This window comes from Misgurnus anguillicaudatus, chromosome 10, assembly GCF_027580225.2.
Source record: "Misgurnus anguillicaudatus chromosome 10, ASM2758022v2, whole genome shotgun sequence".
Lineage (NCBI taxonomy): Eukaryota > Metazoa > Chordata > Actinopteri > Cypriniformes > Cobitidae > Misgurnus > Misgurnus anguillicaudatus.
This window is the reverse complement of record NC_073346.2, coordinates 10,851,139-10,873,355: the sequence shown is the minus strand read 5'-3', so window position 1 is coordinate 10,873,355 and position 22,217 is coordinate 10,851,139. Positions and strand designations below refer to the sequence as shown.

General features: G+C 39.4%; 1 protein-coding gene across 19 annotated transcripts in view; it reads left to right on the top strand.

The window, feature by feature from the left end:
* LOC129447743 (protein MTSS 1) overlaps positions 1–22,217 on the top strand; it is a 99,198-nt gene that overhangs the window by 43,823 nt on the left and 33,158 nt on the right. For 10 of the 19 annotated variants that reach the window (XM_055209537.2, XM_055209532.2, XM_055209531.2 and 7 more), the window contains exons 4-9: positions 4,580–4,664; positions 7,567–7,658; positions 7,869–7,943; positions 10,578–10,589; positions 15,856–16,013; positions 16,133–16,240. In XM_055209537.2, coding sequence (XP_055065512.2) covers positions 4,580–4,664; positions 7,567–7,658; positions 7,869–7,943; positions 10,578–10,589; positions 15,856–16,013; positions 16,133–16,240 — 530 coding nt within the window. The remainder of the gene's footprint in view (positions 1–4,579; positions 4,665–7,566; positions 7,659–7,868; positions 7,944–10,577; positions 10,590–15,855; positions 16,014–16,132; positions 16,241–22,217) is intronic. The other 9 variants (XM_055209538.2, XM_055209535.2, XM_055209541.2 and 6 more) reach the window with 1 other exon arrangement.

Genomic DNA, 22,217 nt, shown 5'->3' with positions numbered 1-22,217 from the left:
TAACTTAAGCCAGGCTTACACTAGAGAATTTTCGAAGATCCGAGAGAAAGTCGTGTCAAGGATCTTGATCGGTTACAATGTTCGGCTCAGATTATTATATTCAGACGCCCTGATCATTTCAAACATGTTAAAATTATGTTAGGATTTTAAATCTTATGATTATGTCAGTACTTTCACCAAAGCCAATGAGAGACCAAGGTGAATGACAAACTTTTTTAAAATAGCGACCATGAAACAAGCTGCTGCCATTGAAAGTTACCATGGGGACTACTTTCGGGCAGTGCGTAATATCACTACGCCTCCTGCAGTCATGTTACGGCAGCAAAGTCCTTGATTATTACGCCAGAATGAGAGTATAGTTCCTAGACATATCGGCCTATAAAATCGCAACTGTTAATTTTCCGTCGGTCTTAGTACACGATGTAACTACAGAGGAGTCAAGTTTAAATAGGAAAAATATCCAAACTCTTAGCGATGCTAATGGTCTAATCAGATTCAATGGATTATGCTAAGCTATGCTAAAAGTGCTAGCGCCAGACCCGGAGATCAGCTGAATGGATTCCAAAACAGTAAGAATCAAATGTTTAGGGGAGCTGGAAAAGCATGTCCCTTAAATAATATCTTGTTGTGTGTGATGCGCCATGATTTTAAAATCTTTTAGTTTGAGCATGTTTAAGATTTCGGAGAAAAAATGTGTGCTCTCCAACCAGATTTCATAATCGGACATGATTTTAAAAAGCCTGGCCTTGTTTTGAACCTTAAGCATTCTTTCAACATGTGCATGTTTTTTCATGAATTTGGCCTGCATTCTGCATAATTCATGAATTGCAGATGATTTATTCCTAGCTCAACGGTCCAAGCTAGATCATTTTGCCGCACATTTCTTCACCTGACCGCATGATTCCACATTGTGGGATCATAATAAAGGGTTTGGTGACACGGCCACAGAGGCCTGCGGTTGAAACTGGCTAGTTTTGTGGACCCTTCAAGACGTCTGAAATGTGTCCCCTACACACACAGACTCATACAAACACACCCATCATCGTAGGAAAGCACGTATTGTTTCCAAAGGCCAAGGGCAGAGTGCAGGTCGCCCCGGGGCAGTCTGGGGTGAAGTTAAAGCATAATTCCTGCAGCGAGCTCGTAGATTTTGACGCTGGGGGCTGGGCGTGTAAGTCCAAATGAACCTCTCCATCTTTTTTTCTTTCGCTGCCTGACAAGTGAAAGCACAAAGGCAGTTTGTCATTTGTGAGCAAGATTAAAAGTCACTTCCAACAGGGCTGCTCATTTATTCTCAGGGGTGACCGGTGCTCCGGCTGCTCGGAGCCAAGTGGGTCTCTATAGGGCCAGACAAAAGCAGTGCTTCACAATGCCCAATGCTTTTCTTATGAGGGGCCTTTTTAGACCACCACAGACTGGCATTGGCCTCCCTGTCTAGGGCATGGCTGGTCCGTCTCTCTCTCTCTCCCTCTCTCTCTCTCTCTCTCTAACATTGACATGTAATTTGGCAGACGCTTTTATCCAAAGGAATTTACAGTGCATTTAAGCTATACATCGGTATGTGTGCTCCTTGGGTGTTGAACCCACAACCTTTTGCATGCTCTACCAATTGAACTACAGCAACACTTTCTCTATCTCTCTCTTGCTATTGGGTGACAGGGATCACTCGCACATCCTCATTAGACCTGCTCGATCCTCATCCTCCTGCTGTCAAACCCTCGGATTGAGATTCCGCTCTTTGAAAGACTCTTTAAATTCCGGAAGTCTGGAATCAAAGACGCTCTGTGTTTCACAATAATCTCTAGTGGAGTCGTTCTAATCTCTGTACATTGAAAATTACTTGACACTGGTGAAAAGTGGTTTAAAGCGTAACTAAACCCCTGGTCAGAGCCTGACTCCACCCACTGACAATATTTGAAAAATGCTAGAAAAGTGGGCAGATCCCAACGGAGATAGAGGGGACGAACTAAACTTGTAGCTCGTGTGTGGTGAGATCGTAACAAGGGCGTGGTGAGCTTGAACCTGCTTACGTCACGAGCTATTTTTTGGACCCAACATCCAATAGGAAAATTCAACTGCAGTAGCCACCGTTCAACCTGAAGAGGGCAGCACTCAGACGTTTTTACACCATATATTGCAGTATTGAAACACTTTATATCCAAATGTCAAGAAACTTACTAAAATCAATGAACAGCACTAATAAAGCATCATTCTTACAGATCATTAACTAAAAAAAGTTGGGTTAGGGTTCAGTTACTCTTTATGGAATCGTGTGGTCACTATTGGTTTGAGTGCGTGCGTGTGTGCATGTTTATCTGGACTCAAGAGATTTGAGAGGGTTGTTAATGATGAGTTGTGTTCAATAGCATCAGTATATGACCTCAGTAGCCGTAGGGCAGAACTATAGATCACAAACTGTTGTGGGAGTTGGAGGACAGGCAGCTCCATAGTTAACCCAAATATTTTCTTTTGGATGCGTGGCGGTGGCTACTGAACGAGGTGGAATAAAGCCTTATTTAAAGGCACAATGTGTAACTTTTAGAAGGATCTCTTGACAGAAATGTAATATAAAATACATAACTATATTATCAGTGGTGTATAAAGACCTTACATAATGAACTTTATTGTTTTTTTTTATCTTGGAATGAGACGTTTTTATTTACATACGGCCGTTGGGTGCAATTCACAGTCTCACCATTATGAAAATTAACCATGGTTTTACTACAGTTAAAACCAAAAATCCGTGGTTACTGTAGTAAACCTATGGTTTTGCAAATAGTACAAAACATGGTTACCAGGCTTGTACACAATTCAGAATTGAATTTAGAATGACTCCTGAATTACAATTCAATTCTTGAATTTGAATTGATGTCAAAAACAGGATCTAGAATTACAATTTGAATTCGAATTTGAATTAAAGGAAGCAGAATTGCAATTCAATAGAAATTCATATACATAATAAGTGAAGTGTTAAAATGAAGAGTTTCAGTATATGTTTGCATTACATATTCTATAAATTATATTAGTTTGAACTACTTGTACAGATTACATTAACAGGAAATGTTTTCCCCCAGCAATTAATGTTAAAAACTCTAGTCACATAACCAATAACTAAGTTAGATTTTTTGTAATTGTAATTTTATTGAAAAAGATGGAACATGACTTTATTTCCCAGAATGCTTTACTTTAACCAAGTATTTAAAATGGTTGCCAAACAATTTTCCAAAGTTACTTACCTAACACTGAATTTATGTGAAATTCTTTCTGTTGTGTTACTGTGGAATTTCTTTGAATTGCCATGAATTTAATTCCACTTCCTGTCATTTTAATTCAACTTCCTGTAGGGCAGAGTTAATTAAATTCAAATTTATGAATTGAATGGAGGCCAATTCTGAAATTCTGAATTGTGCACAAGCCTGATGGTTACTATACTTTTAATTTTCTTAAGGGCACTGCTAGATGCAGCAAAAAATCTACACAGTGGACCTTTTAAGGACTCGTTCACTCAAAAATTAAAGTTGTTTCACAGTTTTAGCCGTACGTAAATCTGAACCTGAATGCCTTTGAAGAATGGAGCTGTATGAAAGCTTTGTGCGGTGAACATACTGAAATGCGTTATTCTCACATGTCTTCATATTTAAACTTGCAAAGTCATGTTGCGTTACGAAACATGAAGTGAAATTTCGTGTCATCTTGACGCACCAAATGTAGATATGTGAGATAATAGAGAACTACTAAATTTCAGTTTGTTCTTCATTTATGGCTACTGTGTGGTTTTAAACGACTTTAAATACATAAAATGCATAACATATGTGACCCTGGATCACAAAACCAGTCCTGAGGGTATTTTTTTAAATTGAGAAACAACCATTTGAAAATTTGTGTGCAAAAAAATCTATAGATTAAGAAAATCGCCTTTACAATTGCCCAAATGAAGTCCTTAGCAACACATATAACTATTGATTTATACATTTTATTAGATATATTTACGGTCAGCAATGTACACAAATCTTTAATATCCAAAATTTTTGGCATAATAACATTAATAATTCTGACCCATACAATGTATTTTTGTAATTACATTGTAATTACATATTTGCTGATATGTTTGAAGAGTCTCGCTGCCTATTGATGAGGCATTGAAACTTGTGGACAAAGCCTCAGGAGGGAGTCGCTGTCAGTGGCACAATGTCTCCGTCTGTGTGGCCGAGGGTCACCCAGCTGCTTACTGTGGCATGTTTTGTCCTCTCTCAAGAGACCTGGCCCTTTTGGGCTGTCTGCTTTCAGGAGAATTTGTCAAGAAAGTTTAAATACCTCTTAACAAAAGGCAAAGACTGTTGTTGAAAGGACGAGGTCATGCACTATGTGTTTATCACAGGGCTTTAACAGTGACGGTGAGGTGTTAGGGTACTGGGTCACTTATGGTACCTCTGTGTGACCCTTGTGTCAATGTTGGGGTCATAATGTGAATTATCTCGAATCTCTCTCACTCTGTATCATCTTTGTAAGGCTTGACTTTTGTTATAATAGTTATTTTGGGGATGCTTTTCTAATGTGCTGTTGTCTTTCTGCGTTTTAGGTGGCACCAGAGACATCGGCTCAGCGCTCACCCGGATGTGCATGAGACACAGAAGCATTGAAGCCAAACTGCGGCACTTTTCTACGTAAATATCAATTGTCACAAGTTTCATATTTGTAGAGTTTTTGGTTGTGAAGCACATTTTATGAATAACTGCTGCAGGATGAATAGGAAACAATATACAAACATCCCATTTAAATGGAATATATGGGTCAATGACATGACGTTAATTATTTTGTGTCCGTATGGTTCAATTAAATGTTAAAGGGTTAAAATTTTTAAATAAATTTGCAGATTACTTGAATACATTCTCTTTTTTGATGACCAAGTCTAAAATTTCTGATTTTATTTCAGTTTGAAACAATATTTGGGGGATAGTTGCAAAAATGTCAATGTGGTGAAACCGGTCTGTGTCAATTGGTGTAACTAGTATTTTTTTAATGAAAAATAAATATATTCATAAAAAATGTGGAATAAAATATAATCATCAAATTTAGTGTAATATGATTTTTACATAAATTTTTACATAATTTGTCAAAGATTATTTAGAAAACAGAGCTGTTTTTAGCATATGTCAGGACAAATATTACAAAATGCATTCAAATTTACATTTAGAAATAACTAATAAAATTATATTTTAAAATTATTTTTTATGATTACGCTTACACGCCATCAAGGTGGATAAAATATTTAATATGACTCATTTTTTTGGTGCAATTGGTGGTTATACCAATTGACATTTTCAGGTCCATTTAGTCTTAACTTTCATAAAAGTGTAATTTTTTATTGCATAAAATTAACATAAATACACTTTGTGCATTGAGATAAACCTGATGCATGCTTTTAAAACAAGTTTCTTAAAAAGATTTTTGAATTTCTCATCTTGCCAAACCGTTTTTGTCACTGACCCATAAACAGACACCCAGACATTAGATTTTACACTCAGACGCATTAATACATCATCAAGTCTGTATTTATAATGTTCCAGAGCAAGGATTACCGTAAACCAGCAGTCTTACTGGCATTTCGTGTTAGTGTTGGTGGTAAAAGTCGCAGGGAACCCCAGTTCATCTCTACATGATGTCTCCCAGTATTCCATACTATGTGGCATAAACACTCAAAACTCTAATTTGGGAGAAATTCCTTATGCGTCTCCATGGCTGTGCTGTAAATCAGGCATTTGTGGTCAGGCTGTCAGATTCCTGACAACGGCCCCAAAAACAGGGATTACAGGCGGAGTTTGATTTTTTTTCAAGTCCCTTCCCTTACTGTTCAGCTCCCAGCATGCAATGAGAAATAATGACGCTGAGACAATGATTAACTTGAGCAAGAGCAAACATTTAGGCATTAAACAGTTGCTTTTATTCAAAGCAATTAAAAAAAGGAAGAAGGCTGATTGTCTTACAATATAAAGAATGCTGGAAACTGGCAACTGCCTTATGTGGTAAATGAATTAAAAAAGAATGATAAGTACATTTTTATTTAATTTTGAGATCAGGCGCCTTGTTGTCTAGAAATTGTCACTAACCATTAAAACCCCATATTGATTAACCACAAGTAAGAGAAGCTTTCAAATGATGATTTACTTATATTCCTGGGAAAACCATAGACTGTATAAAACAAGCCCACGACATCACTCGAATGTTTCTGTAAAGCATTTTTTAAAGCCCAAAGTGAGCAGTGCCGGGCGCCGCCATCTTTGCACTCCCACATAACCAAAAATGGGCAGAGGCAGAACGTGGGTGGAGCTGAGGTGCCTGGTTGCTGAAACCACGCCCACCTAGCTCAACAACTCAACTCAAGCTTAATGTATTCAAACGGATGTTACAAAAAAATTCGCCCCCCTCAAGCTGGGTTTCTATTACAATTAATTTTATGCGCATTTTGAAGTTTCGCATAAGGAACGAGTAATAAAAATGCCAAATTTAGAATAAAAATTCACAAAAAAGACTTTGCGCTCACTTGGGGTAGTTTTTGACTTATGTGAAAAAGAGTAAATGTGAATAATGGGAGATGAAAATGCATATAAATGCATCAAAAATTCAGCATTTCTTCTTCTGTGCACAGCATTCAGATTGATATTTACAAGCTCCACTGCTAGTTTATTTATAACTTGCCCAATTGTAACTAAATGCATTCCTATCTCCATTTTCTAAGCGTGTTTTGTTTTATTTACTGTTTGTTAATAGATTACCAATACCATCGTCATTCGCTCGAACAATTTGATGAAAACGCACCTTGTTCGCATTTGTTTGTTTTTCTTATTTGCGAATTTTCGCTGCAAGTTTCAATGGAAGCCCAGCTACAGTTTTCATGTGCAAAAGTAGCTAGAGATGGACCGATACCGATACTGGTATCGGGTATCGGCCTCGATACCACATTTTTTTAAAGTACTCGTACTCGTTAAAAGTCCCCCGATACCGGGGATCGATACCACGGTCTGAGAAATATCTATGTTTGAGCGGCGTGTAAGGGGTTAATGCCCCTTGTTTTGTCCAAAGAGGCAGAGTTTATAACAAACTGAAAAAAATACTGGAGTTCCACTGTCACTGTTTAATTTTTTTTATAATTATTTATTCTGCAATATGTTGCATACAACATGCTTTTCATTTTAAATAAATGTTCTTAATTCCAAACTAGTCCCTTGTTTTTTGTTAAACTATATGACTAAAGCTGTTACCTGTAAATTTAAATCATGTTTTTTATATTAAGTACTCGGTATCGGCAAGTACTGAAATGCAAGTACTCGTACTTGTACTCGTATTCCAAAAAAGTGGTATCGGGGCATCCCTAAGCTATATAGACGTAAACCACTTTTTGTACCAGGCTGTAAAAATATTTTCTTCTGTAAAGTTGGACATTTTAACATGGGGGAGGGAGTCTATGGGATTTGCATTTTAAGTCACTTCCGTGTTTGATTCACGGTACGAGAAAGACATGCACGTTTTTGTTGGACATCCACCGATTTCTTCTGTATCACGTTGCAGGGCATTTATTGAATGTCTGATAAACCCACTTCAGGAGCAGATGGAGGAATGGAAACGAGGGTCAAACACATTGGATAAAGATCATGCTAAAGGTGAGCGACTCAAACTGAGTTTGTCTTGCCTCTAGTTAATCTCTTTTTCTCTCTACAACACCATTACATCCGGTAGTGAGTTAACCCACCGTAAAATTCTTATATAACAGCTGCATTTTAACCGATATGCTTCTCATTGTGGCATTTGGTCATCATTTTTTCTGCCCCCTACATCTGAGAAATCACTGTTGAATCTTCATATCTCCACAGAATACAAAAGAGCTAGGCAGGAGATCAAGAAGAAATCTTCAGATACCCTCAAACTCCAAAAGAAAGCAAAGAAAGGTAATGGCATCTTTACTGACATCACTTCCTGTGGGCATTGTGTGAGAATATCTTGGTGAGCGGGCACCAGACTTCTAACACTGGTGTCAAATCTGGATGCTGCATGCAGAGTGTTATGTAACAGGTTAAATCCTCTGAATAGCTCTCATCTGTCATGAAGTTCATGTAACAGGTGCTGTGACTCTGAGTTATGATGGGAAACGCTACGACATCTTTCTGAGAATTACAGTTGGCAAAAATGTTTAAGCCTGTTATGTAAGACCGTTTATTCGATGCACAAAATGAATATAAAACTTGCACAGAGGAGATTACACGAATTATTATAAACAGCCCATGACTTCCTGCCTTGTATTGTAGAATCCTCAATCTAATCCTCTTATCACGCATCACGATGATGTAATGATGATGTAATACATTGTTAAACGTCGGCTCTCTTATAACATTTTGCCTCAAGCCCAGAGTATAGTTTGTGTTTTTACTTGTACGAAATCGTACTGGCACGGTCGAACACACAGCCTGGCAAACAAAGTATAGTTTATTTAACTCGTACGTGTACACAGATATTCAACACATGTGCATCATTGCGACAAAATGACATGCATCTTTTGGGCTACATACTACGTTCTCCTGTGTAAAGTATGCATGTTTACAAAATCTGCCGGTGCACGTACGGTGCGTGTGTACTATTCTGATGACAAAATTTGTGTGTTTTATTCAGGTCGCATATGCATAAAAACTGGACTATACTTCTAGCTTTACTTACTACTCAATAGATGCTTATAATTAAATCAGAGTAGATATTATTCATGCATTATTAGTGTTTAATTAATTTAAAAGAAGTACAACAAATACTACCATGGTTTACAATATAGGTATTTTATTTAGGGCTGTCAAAAGACGAATTTTTTTTAATGTATACTTTTATTTATTAATATATAATATAAAAAAATCTAAATCTAAATAAATACATGTATTTTTTTCCTAAATACATACATGTGTATATATACAAAATAATTACACACATTGCACACACATATGTTATGCAAAAATTATTTTTTATTTTGAATGCGATTAATCACGATTAATCTTTTGACAGACCTAATTGTATTATTTAAATATTATGTCGTGAGTTGTTGTTTTTATAAATTACTCTGAGAAATTAAGGGGAACGTTGTTGGTAAGGGGAAATGTTTTTAGGGGAAATTGCTATTAAAATAATATCCAACGCTATCTCATGGCAATTCGTACAGATTTTTCGAGGTGGCTAATTTGTACATTGTAAAAAAAAATGCAGCATGAAATTAAAACAACTTGGTTTTGCAAGTCAATTCAACCTACTATTTTAAGTTTTGGCCTCTGATAAGTTGGCATAACTTATAAAAACAAGTTAACATTGTTTTTTTAAACTTAAAATAACATAAAAATATATGTTGATTTGACAAAAACGCTGTGCTTTTTAACAGTGTATTCGGGCGACCACATTCATACATTTTTGTATGATTTGCGTTAGGGCCGTGGATTCGTTATTGTTGTTTATTTTTATAATAATTGTATGTTTTTGTACGATTCATACGAATTAGCCAACTAGTAACATACATACGAATTCTTATGAGATCATGTTGTAATACCAAAATGCAAAAAATCATAATACAATGTCAGTGCTAACATTTTTAATGCTCCTAAAAACATATCTTCATATAATGAGTATAAAAATGCATTTCTTTTGTTTACAGTAATGAGTATTAGAAAGAAAATATGTTTGTAAATCATCATCATGATGATGATGTCATACTGCACAAAAGATATATTCCTAAAAATAGGCTTTATTATTTGTATATGTCCATATATCTTAGAAAATGTCCTTATAGTTATAGTACGGTTGAAATTTGACCCAAACTTGTTTTTGCAAACTGGTCATGTGGTCTTGGGAAACAAATGTTGTATCATTAAGTAAGAGGATACGGGTCTTTTTGTTTTGTAATGCAGACATACAACAGTTAGGTTAATTTGTTACCTGTACAAGCGCTTTTAGTCGTACCACAAAAACGTTAGACGTTTCTGTAATCGTATACGATAATTTTGTGTCATTGAGAGACTTGCACTCGTAGCTGTTATGCTCTCGGTTTGTGAAAACACATTTCTCTCCAATCAGAGAAAGGCGCTTTCTCACGTAACACATAATTAAAGCGAACCCGACGTCACGCAGAAACCCCAGAAACGTGTTTTTCCAGACTACAATGCGCTCTGTGTACACAACAAAGCGTTCGTGTGGAGCCTCACCCCGAACAGGAAGCCGCGCTCAACTCGATGTGCTCAGGGGCATGCGAGAAACAAACTGCTGAGTGTTCATCACTGTACATTTCCAAGTTCCAACAAGTGACAAAACCTCTTAGTGTCCTTTATAGCATATGCCGGGTCATATTAAAGTAAAGTGTACAAGCATATATGTGACATTTCACAAGACCTCTCTATTGTTTCTGCTTACATTCTTCATGGTCTTTAGCTCGTCGAAAAGCCAGAGGTAGAGTTTCTGTAAGGCGACGTGATTTTAGTCACAAGACTGACAAAAAATTTTCTTTGTGCACCTATACCCCTTTTCTGTGTTATGCCATCATGTGCACCTGATGTAACCAGCTGATGCCCTGGGTAAGTGTACTGTTAAGTGTGTGTCTTCATTGACCTGTGGGTATCTGAAGACCCAACTTATGTGCCACTGTCTTATTTTGCCCCTCACGCCTATTGACCGGTCAGCTTCCACATTCTCCCTGTGTGTGGTCCATACTGTTTTTCGTTTTTATCAGTTCCCTAACCACAAAAACAGGAGACAAAGTTAAAATTTTCCTCTCCACACAAGAGATTAGCTATCCGTGTGCATGTACTTTTATGTACTTATGCTATTGAATATGGATGCAGGGAAGGTTTCTATATTTGGTGACTGCTGTATAACAAAAAGGGTCCACCAAAAAGAAAGGTCTTAAAGGGATAGTTCACACAAAAATGAAAATTCTGTCATCATTTACTCTCATGTTGTTATAAACCTGTATAAATGTCTTTGTTTTGATGAACGCAAAGGAAGATATTTCGAGGAATGTTTGTATCAAAACCGATCAGAAGCCCCATTGACTTTCATAGTATGAGAAAGGAATACTATGGAAGTCAATGGGGCTTATGATCGGTTTGGGATTGTTGTGCATGATGTGTGAAAATGTCTAAAGGTCAAATGTCAGTTTAACACAAAGCTGTCTTTTTCTCAGCTCATGATCCGTTCATGCCAGATTTTCAGTTTGACTGATAGAACTTGAAAGTCTTGTTAAATGCCTTGGATGTGTTTGTCTGACCTGGGGTCAGGCTGGCAGAAGGCTGTGATGGTGGGACACGTGTACATTTATCTTAAGAACGTCTAGGGCCATTCATCACGCACAGCGGTTTTTAAAGACCTTCATTAAATCAAAAATGGAGTGTGGTGGCATGTAGTCCCTATTCAATAGCTTTGAGGTCATCAATATGCTAAGTGTACCCATGAAAAAATCACTTTTGGCTTATCTGAAGTCTTTATCTTCCAGGAAAGTAGACCAGGATTGATGACTTTTAGTGTTTGGCGGGCGGTGTAGAAATTTTGGTATTAAGCTTTTGATGTGATGAAAACAACACTATTATGCAAAAGTCTTAGGCTATCCATTGACCATCCATATTTCATTTTGTTCAACTGAAAATACAGGAAATATGTAAACAAAATTAACAACAAAAGTAAAAACCCAAGAGACACTTGAACTTATCATTTTATTCATTTTTATACTTGCCTGTATTTTCTGGTTGTGATCTATTAAAGAGAAATGATAGAGAAAAAAAATGTATAAGATCATAATACCATTGTAAAATTAACAGATATAATGATGGCACGGAGGTCCAAAACTTGTACAGTACCCAACGAGAAAAAGGATAAGACCTTCACTCTGTAGATGAAATATGTCAATTCCAGAAAGTAACCATTTAATTGGGTCTATAAAGCATTTCATAACACATAACAATATTACAGATATTGAAAAAGAGATAAAGTATCTAAAGAAATCTCTGTAATAAGGTCACTGAGGTAGAGAGAGAGAGAAAGAGTAATAGCTCCATCATGGTTTCCGTTAAATGGGATTGTGCAGTCCATGTTCAGAGTTATTGTTACCCTGGTTAACCCTTCCCCTGCCCTCTCTTTCATCTCACCTCTCCCTCAGGCTTGTACGTTTAACCCATGTCCAATGCACTCCATGTGTCTTCTCGTTCTTCTGCAGATGCACACTGGCAGGTTATTGCTGGTCTTGCATCAGGCGTGTTTGTCTCTACAGTGTTGTTTCAGGATGGATGCTTTATTTATCTTTGCTCTGGTTTGAACATGCATGAAGAGAGATGTGGATCTGTGCCTGATTTGATCTTCTCAGCGCATGCATGAGGATGTGGAGAATGGAGATCTGTTTCTCTATGAGATAAACGGCACGTCTGTGTTGGTTGTTTTGGGGCAATTTCTGCCTAACACCATGTCGTCTTGTGTTGTCTCATTCTTTAGATCGTGGTTTACTCTTAACCCCAGATATTGAACTTTGGTGTGTAACTCATCCCCTGCACTTGTTTTACAAACCTAAATGATATCTGTAAATGTAGGTGACTTTTTATAACACTATTGATTCCCTAAGATGAATTGCTGTATTGTTTTTCCTTACTTGTAAGTCATGAAAGTCATTGATTTCGATAAAAGCGTCTGCTAAATGAAAATACCTCAAATGCACTTTTTTGAAAGAAGCTGCGCTGTTTTACAATGTGCACACCAAAAGCGGATTTATTTATTTGCACAAGTAGGTTATATACAAAGTGATCACAGAGATACAAATAGGCGCGAAATCACTTTGGGAAACGTGAATGACTAAAGTTGTGCATCGAATAGCAGCAAACGTGCGATACTCGCCTCAATTGCGTCTTTTGCGTGATTTGAATTATTTAAACTCAAGCGTGAAATTAAGGCGTTATCGTGGAAAGGGTTTATTGACACTTCTGGTTTTATATTGACAGTAGGTTATATACAAAGTGAATGCAGAGACACAAAGAAATGCAAATTCACACCGGGCAATGCAAATGACTCGATTTAGGCGATGCAATAGCAGCAAACGTGCAATAATTGCCGCAAATAGCATCTTACACGCAAAGTTGAATTATTTAAACTCAAGTGTAAAATTGATGCGTTATCGTGGAAAGAGCTTAGTGACACGCCCGGTTATATATTGACAGTAGGTTATATATGAAATAAATTGCAGAGACACGAATAAACCCAAAGTCGTGCTGGGTGACGCGAAAGCAACAAATGTTTTTTTTCCGAGCAAGTTGAATTATTCAAACTCCAGCATGAAATTGAGGCGTTATCGTGCAAAAAGTTTATTGACGTGTCCGGTTATATATTGACGGTAGATTATTACAAAGTGAATGCAGAGACAGGACTAGATGCAAATTCGCAACAGGCAATGCAAATGACTCAAGTTGGGCGACGTGATAGCAGCGAATGTACGTTACTTGCCTCTGTTGCATCTTCCGCGCTATTCAAATTATTTCAACTTAAGTGTGAAATTGAGGCATTATCATGCAAAAAGCTTATTGACACGTCCAGTTATATATTGACAGTAGGTTATATACAAAGTGAACACAGAGACACAAATAGGCGCAAATTCATTCTGGGTAACGCGAAAGCAACGGATGTGCGATACTTCCCTCAATTGCATCTTCCGTGTTAGTCAAATTATTTAAACTCAAGCGTGAAATTTAGACGTTATCGTGCAAAGGACTTCGTGACACGTCCGGTTATATATTTTGACAATAGGTTATATACGAAATAAAATGCAGAGACACGAATAAACGCAAATTCATGCTGGATGACGCGAAAGCAACAAATGTGCGATACTTGGCTCAATTGCATCTTCCACGCAAGTTTAATTATTTAAACTCAAGCATGAAATTGAGGCGTTATCGTGCAAAGAGATAAGTGACACGCCCAGTTATATATTGACAGTAAGCTATATACAAAGAGACACGAATAGACGCAAATTCACACCAGGCAATGCAAATGTATCGAGTTGGGTGACGCGATACCGGCGAATGTACGATACTTGCCTCAGTTGCATCTTCCACGCTATTTGAATTCTTTCAAATGAAGTGTGAAATTGAGGCATTATTGTGCAAAAAGTTTATTGACACGTTATATATTGACAGTAGATTATTTACAAAGTGAACGCAGAGACACGAATAAATGCGTATTCACGCTGGGCAATGCAAATGACTCGAGTTAGGCGACGCGAAAGCAACACATGTACAATACTTGCCTCAATTGCATCTTACGTGCTAGTTTAATTATTTAAACTTAAGCGTGAAATTGAGGTGTTATCGTGCAAAACGTTTATTGACACGTCTGGTTATATATTGACACTTGATTATTTACAAATTTAACGCAGAGACACAAATAGACGTGTATTCATGCGGGGCAATGCAAATGACTCGAGTTAGGCGACGCGATGGCAGCGAATGTGCGATACTTGCCTCAATTGCATCTTCCACGCTATTCGAATTATTTCAACTCAAGTGTGAAATTGAGGCGTTATCGTGCTAAGACATTAATAGACACTTTCGGTTATATATTGACAGTAGGTTATATACAAAAATGACGCAGAGACACGAAAAGACGCAAATTTACGTTGGACGATGCGAAAGCAATGGATGCGCGATACTTGCCTCAATTGCATCTTCCGGGCAAATTGAATTATTTCAACTCAAGCATGAAATTGAGGCGTTTTTGTGCAAAGAACTTATTGACACGCCCGGTTATATATTGAAAGTAGGTTAACTAAAAACAAGTAATCTACAGTGAGTAATGTGCATATTCACTTTTGGTGTGCACACACCATTACAGTTCACCATACAGAACAGAATATTTGTAGGTTCAATAAATGACCATCTAGCAACCACCCAGATTTCCCCAGTGATGCCATAGCAACCATCCTAAATGCCTATCAATGGTATATTAACCACCTGGCAAGCGCTCATAACACCCCTAGCACTGTGGTAGCAGGTTTTGCATGGGCATGCACCATTTAAATATCTAGTTTTGCTTGTTATATCCGCTTCAGGGTATTTAAGATGTCTCCAGCCAAAATGCAACATAAATCAAGTCTTTCTGCTCTAATTTATAGATTGTTGAAATCCAAGTGTGTTCACTAATGGATTTACTTTAATTGTACATAAAGGCTTACTTTGAAGTCTTACACACAAATGGATTATAAGTCTTATTTAAATGTTGCTTTAAGCTTTAAAGCCTTGTCATTCTCAAGCCTTGCCAGTCATTCCTCCAGTAATCGGAGTAATAAAGCCAAACCGAGCGCAAATCGGCATTTGCTGTCTACAAACAAATAATTTCTCTTTTAAGTAGATGGCTCTGGAAGCGGAGTTGTTTTCGTATCGTCTTCAATCGACCGGAACATCTAACAGCCTTCATTACCCAGTAGCCCCATAGTTCACAACCCTGTACTTAAAATATGATGAGTCTGGATATTATCCAGCCCCTCCGCCCAAATACTCTTGCTTATCTTAGACCCCGATGAAGGCGTGTCGAAGGTCACAGAGTGCTGTGGGTCCAGGACAGCTGACGCTCCCAGGTCACGTCCTCAGGACGCACCGGACACATGGGCCGCTGCCAACTAGTCTGGTGGTGGAGCATTAGTGAAGTATAGGCGGATTTGGCATAAATGCACGATATGAAACGCTTTGTAGCTTTGAAGTTGTGCTGCTGCTGAACTTCATTGTATTATGTGCATAGTTTTATGTGGCTATTGTGTTAAATACTCTGAAATAATCCAGACGTGTTTGTGATTTTTTTCTCTTTGTGTCGCAGGGAGAGGAGATATTCAACCACAGCTTGACAGTGCCATGCAGGACGTGAGTGATAAATATCTGCTGTTGGAGGAGACGGAGAAGCAGGCGGTCAGGAAGGCTCTGATCGAGGAGAGAGGACGATTCTGTGTCTTCGTATCTATGCTCAAACCTGTGGTGGTGAGTGCCATTTCTCATTCTCTTACACAGGAATGCAAATCTGTCACAACCTTTAGTGCATCCATTTTTGGATTATGACATATTACCTACATGCTGACTCAGACTTGCTTTTTTGTCAGGATGAAGAAATGTCTATGCTGGGAGAGATCATTCACCTGCAGACCATTGCTGATGACCTGAAGGCTTTGACCATGGACCCACACAAACTGCCACCGGCAAGCGAACAGGTCTGTGGCCGTTTATCAAGACTATGAGACAAACAACTTTAGTCTTTCAAAATTAAACGTGATCAAGGTAGTTTAATTAAAGCATCGCACTTTTAAAACAAGTGATGTTGAAGGAATAGTCTACTCATTTTCAATATTAAAATATGTTATTACCTTAACTAAGAATTGTTGATACATCCCTCTATCATCTGTGTGCGTGCACTTAAGCACTGGAGCGCGCTGCGACGCTTCGATAGCATTTAGCTTAGCCCCATTCATTCAATGGTACCAATCAGAGATAAAGTTAGAAGTGACCAAACACATCAACGTTTTTCTTATTTAAGACGAGTAGTTATACGAGCAAGTTTGGTGGTACAAAATAAAATGTAGCGCTTTTCTAAGCGGATTTAAAGAGGAACTATATTGTATGGCGTAATAGCACTTTTGGGAGTACTTCGACCTGCCTGAAAAGTCCGTTCCCCTTCTCCCTCTCATAATGGGAGAGGGAGGGTGTTACTGCGCCATACAATATAGTTCCTCTTTTAAATCCGCTTAGAAAAGCGCTACATTTTATTTTGTACCACCAAACTTGCTCGTATAACTACTCGTCTTAAATAAAAAAAAAGTTGATGTGTTTGGTCACTTCTAACTTTATCTCTGATTGGTACCATTGAATGAATGGGGCTAAGCCAAATGCTATCGAAGCGTCGCAGCGCGCTCCAGCGCCCACGTGCATGCACACAGACGACAGAGGGATGCACCAACAATTCTTAGTTAAAGCAACACTAAAGAACTCTGGCTCTTTGCTCCCCCTACAGGTTAGAAGCGTAATTATGTTGGCTTGACAAAGCCAACATACTGTTCTTCGATCTAAGCTTATTATTAGTGGTGCTTGCATTTATGCAAAGCATCACTATTATTATTCGTCATACTTATTATTAGTGGTGCTTGCATTTATGCAAGGCATCACTATTACTATTGTAAAAATTATTATTAGTGGTGCTTGCATTTATGCAAGGCATCACTATTATTATTCCCCATACTTATTATTATTTATTTATTCTTATATCTGGACACTTTTTCGGCGCGTAACTTGTCCCGCACGGTTTGTCGTAGACCAATGAAACAGGGCTCAAAACGACCGGCTTATTGAGGACACGTCTGCTATGACTTTTATAAGCGATCGGGTGCAACATTTTCGAAAGGGGGGCGAAAAACCACCCAAAAAATCCCATTGACTTAACATTGCGCCCAACTTTGACGGGTCATAGCTCCGCTTAAGGATGTTGTTGAAACATGTAGGTTACAACATTTGAAGATGGTGGTAGGCTCTGTAAGAACATACATGACATTGGGGTGTAAGTTGTACCCCTGGGGTGTAAGAGGCACCCGAAAATTCCCATTGACTTATAATGGGGCAGGAAACATGTCCATATAAGGGAATACAAACATTTCCAGATGGGATATCTTTGCTTTACAGTGTCGTAGAGATAAGTGGGTGGGCTCATTTTACTCGGGCATCCAATCAGTCTCTCAGGATCATCCCAGAGCTATTAAGCCACGCCCCTAGCAACAATTTTGGGCACCCTAGCAACATCTCCCATAGACTGCCATTATAAAATGCCCAGATGGATATCTTTGCGCCACAGTGTCATAGAGACATGGGGGTGGGCTTATTTTAATCAGGCATCCAATCAGTCTCTCAGGATCCTTACATAGGTATTAAGCCACGCCCCTAGCAACCACTTTTGAGCACCCTAGCAACATAAAATTCAAACAGTTATATCTCGGCATCAGAACATCGCAGAGACACGGGGGTTGGACCGTTTGACTCGTGACTCAGAGTGTAATCACTATGGCATGCCAATTTTTTCCCTAGCAACCAAATACAGTACCCTAGCAACAGAGTAAACAAAGCCTTATATCTCCGCATCAGAACATCGTAGAGACACGGGGGTTGGACCGTTTGACTCGTGACCCTGAGTGTAATCATTATGGGATGCCAATTTTTTCCCTAGCAACCAAATACAGTACCCTAGCAACAGAGTAAACAAAGCCTTATATTTCTGCATCAGAACATCGTAGAGACACGGGGGTTGGACCGTTTGACTCGTGACTCGGAGGGTAATCACTAGTGGATGGCAATTTTTTCCCTAGCAACCAAATACAGTACCCTAGCAACCGGATAAACACAGCCATATATCTCCGCATCAGAACATCGTAGAGACACGGGGGTTGGACCATTTGACTCGTGACTCTGCGGGTAATCACTAGTGGATGCCATTTTTTTCCCTAGCAACCAAATACAGTACCCTAGCAACAGAGTAAACAAAGCCTTATATCTCCGCATCAGAACATCGTAGAGACACGGGGGTTGGACCATTTGACTTGTGACTCGGAGGGTAATCACTAGTGCATGCCATTTTTTCCCTAGCAACCAAATACAGTACCCTAGCAACAGAGTAAACAAAGCCTTATATCTCCGCATCAGAACATCGTAGAGACATGGGGGTTGGACCGTTTGACTCGTGACTCGGAGGGTAATCACTAGTGGATGGCAATTGTTTCCCTAGCAACCAAATACAGTACCCTAGCAACCGGATAAACACAGCCTTATATCTCCGCATCAGAACATCGTAGAGACATGGGAGTTGGATTGTTTTACTTTTGGCTTGGAGTATAATCATATATGGTCCCCAGAATTTTGCCACGGCAAGCACCACTCACATTTTCTTCAGGAAATGTACCTATCTAGTTATATTTTATTCTTACATCTGCACGTTTTTTCGGCACCTAACTCGTCCCGCACGGTTTGTCGTAGACCCACGAGAGAGGGCTCAAATCGACCGGCTTATTGAGGAGAGGTGTGCTATGACTTTTATAAGCGATCGGGTGCAGGATTTCCGAAAGGGGGGCGAAAAACCACCCGAAAAATCCCATTGACTTAACATTGCGCCCAATTTTGACGAGTCATAGCTCCGCTCGAGGATTTTGTAGAAACATGTGGGTTACAACATTTGAAGAGGGTGGTAGACTCTGTAAGAACATACATCACATTGGGGTGTGAGTTGTACCCCTGGGGTGTAAGAGGCGCCCAAAAGTGCCCCAATGAAAAGTCAATGGGGGAAAATCCCATAGACTTAACATTGCAAAAACTTTGACGGGTCATAGGTACGAGCAAGGATTTTGTAAAAACATGTGGGTTACATTATTTGAAGAGGGTGGTAGACTCTGTAAGAACATGGATCACAATGGGGTGTAAGTTGTACCCCTGGGGTGTAGAAGGCACCCGAATTTTGCCATTGACTTATAATGGGGCAGGAAACATGCCCATATAAGGGAATAAAAAAGTTCCAGATGGGATATCTTTGCTTTACAATGTCGTAAAGACAAGGGGGTGGGCTCATTTTACTCAGATATCCAATCAGTCTATCAGGATATTCCCAAAGCTTTTAAGCCACGCCCCTAGCAACCACTTTTGAGCACCCTAGCAACATAAAATTCAAACAGTTATATCTCTGCATCAGAACATCATAGAGACACGGGGGTTGGACCGTTTGACTCGTGACTCAGAGTGTAATCATTATGGGATGCCAATTTTTTCCCTAGCAACCAAATACAGTACCCTAGCAACAGAGTAAACAAAACCTTATATCTCCGCATCAGAACATCGTAGAGACACGGGGGTTGGACCGTTTGACTCGTGACTCGGAGTGTAGTCATTATGGGATGCCAATTTTTTTCCCTAGCAACCAAATACAGTACCCTAGCAACAGAGTAAACAAAGCCTTACATCTCAGCATCAGAACATCGTAGAGACACGGGGGTTGGACCGTTTGACTCGTGACTCAGAGTGTAATCACTAGTGGATGCCAATTTTTTCCCTAGCAACCAAATACAGTACCCTAGCAACAGAGTAAACAAAGCCTTATATCTCCGCATCAGAACATCGTAGAGACACGGGGGTTGGACCGTTTGACTCGTGTCTCGGAGGGTAATCACTAGTGGATGCCATTTTTTCCCCTAGCAACCAAATACAGTACCCTAGCAACAGAGTAAACAAAGCCTTATATCTCCGCATCAGAACATCGTAGAGACACGGGGGTTGGACCGTTTGACTTGTGACTCGGAGGGTAATCACTAGTGGATGCCATTTTTCCCCTAGCAACCAAATAAAGTACCCTAGCAACAGAGTAAACAAAGCCTTATATCTCCGCATCAGAATATCGTAGAGACACAGGGGTTGGACCATTTTACTTGTGACTCGGCATGTAATCACTAGTGGATGCCATTTTTTTCCCTAGCGACCAAATACAGTACCCTAGCAACAGAGTAAACAAAGCCTTATATCTCAGCATCAGAACATCATAGAGACACGGGAGTTGGATTGTTTTACTTTTGGTCTGGAGTATAATCATATATGTTCCCCAGAATTTTGCCACGGCAAGCACCACTCACATTTTCTTCAGGAAATGTACCTATCTAGTTTATAATTAGTGGTGCTTGCATTTATGCAAAGCATCACTATTACTATTCCTCAGGGATATTTTTCTTCTTCTTCTTCTTCTTACATCCGGACACTTTTTTCGGCGCGTAACTCGTCCCGCACGCTTTGTCGTAGACCCATGAAAGAGGGCTCAAATCGACCGGATTATTGAGGAGAGGTGTGCTATGACTTTTATAAGCGATCGGGTGCAGGTTTTCCAAAAGGGGGGCGAAAAACCACCCGAAAAATCCCATTGACTTAACATTGCGCCCAACTTTGACGAGTCATAGCTCCCCTCGAGGATTTTGTAGAAACATGTGGGTTACAACATTTGAAGAGGGTGGTAGGCTCTGTAAGAACATCCATCACATTGGGGTGTAAGTTGTACCCCTGGGGTGTAAGAGGCGCCCAAAAGTGCCCCAATGAAAAGTCAATGGGGGAAAATCCCATAGACTTAACATTGCAAAATTTTTGACAGGTCATAGGTACGAGCGAGGATTTCATAGAAACATGTGGGTTACCAAATTTGAAGAGGGTGGTAGGCTATGTAAGAACATACATGCCATTGGGGTGTAAGTTGTACCCCTGGGGTGTAAGAGGCACCCGAAAATTCCCATTGACTTATAATGGGGCAGGAAACATGCCCATATAAGGGAATAAAACAATTCCAGATGGGATATCTTTGCTTTACAGTGTCGTAGAGATAAGTGGGTGGGCTCATTTCACTCGGGCATCCAATCAGTCTCTCAGGATCATCCCAGAGCTATTAAGCCACGCCCCTAGCAACAATTTTGGGCACCCTAGCAACATCTCCCATAGACTGCCGTTATAAAATGCCCAGATGGATATCTTTGCACCACAGTGTCATAGAGACATGGGGGTGGGCTCATTTTACTCAGGCATCCAATCAGTCTCTCAGGATCCTTACATAGGTATTAAGCCACGCCCCTAGCAACCACTTTTGAGCACCCTAGCAACATAAAATTCAAACAGTTATATCTCCGCATCAGAACATCGTAGAGACACGGGGGTTGGACCGTTTGACTCGTGACTCAGAGTGTAATCATTATGGGATGCCAATTTTTTCCCTAGCAACCAAATACAGTACCCTAGCAACAGAGTAAACAAAGCCTTATATCTCCGCATCAGAACATCGTAGAGACACGGGGGTTGGACCGTTTGACTAGTGACTCGGGGTGTAATCATTATGGGATGCCAATTTTTTCCCTAGCAACCAAATACAGTACCCTAGCAACAGAGTAAACAAAGCCTTATATCTCCGCATCAGAACATCGTAGAGACACGGGGGTTGGACCGTTTGACTAGTGACTCGGAGTGTAATCATTATGGGATGCCAATTTTTTCCCTAGCAACCAAATACAGTACCCTAGCAACAGAGTAAACAAAGCCTTATATCTCCGCATCAGAACATCGTAGAGACACGGGGGTTGGACCGTTTGACTCGTGACTCACAGTGTAATCATTATGGGATGCCAATTTTTTCCCTAGCAA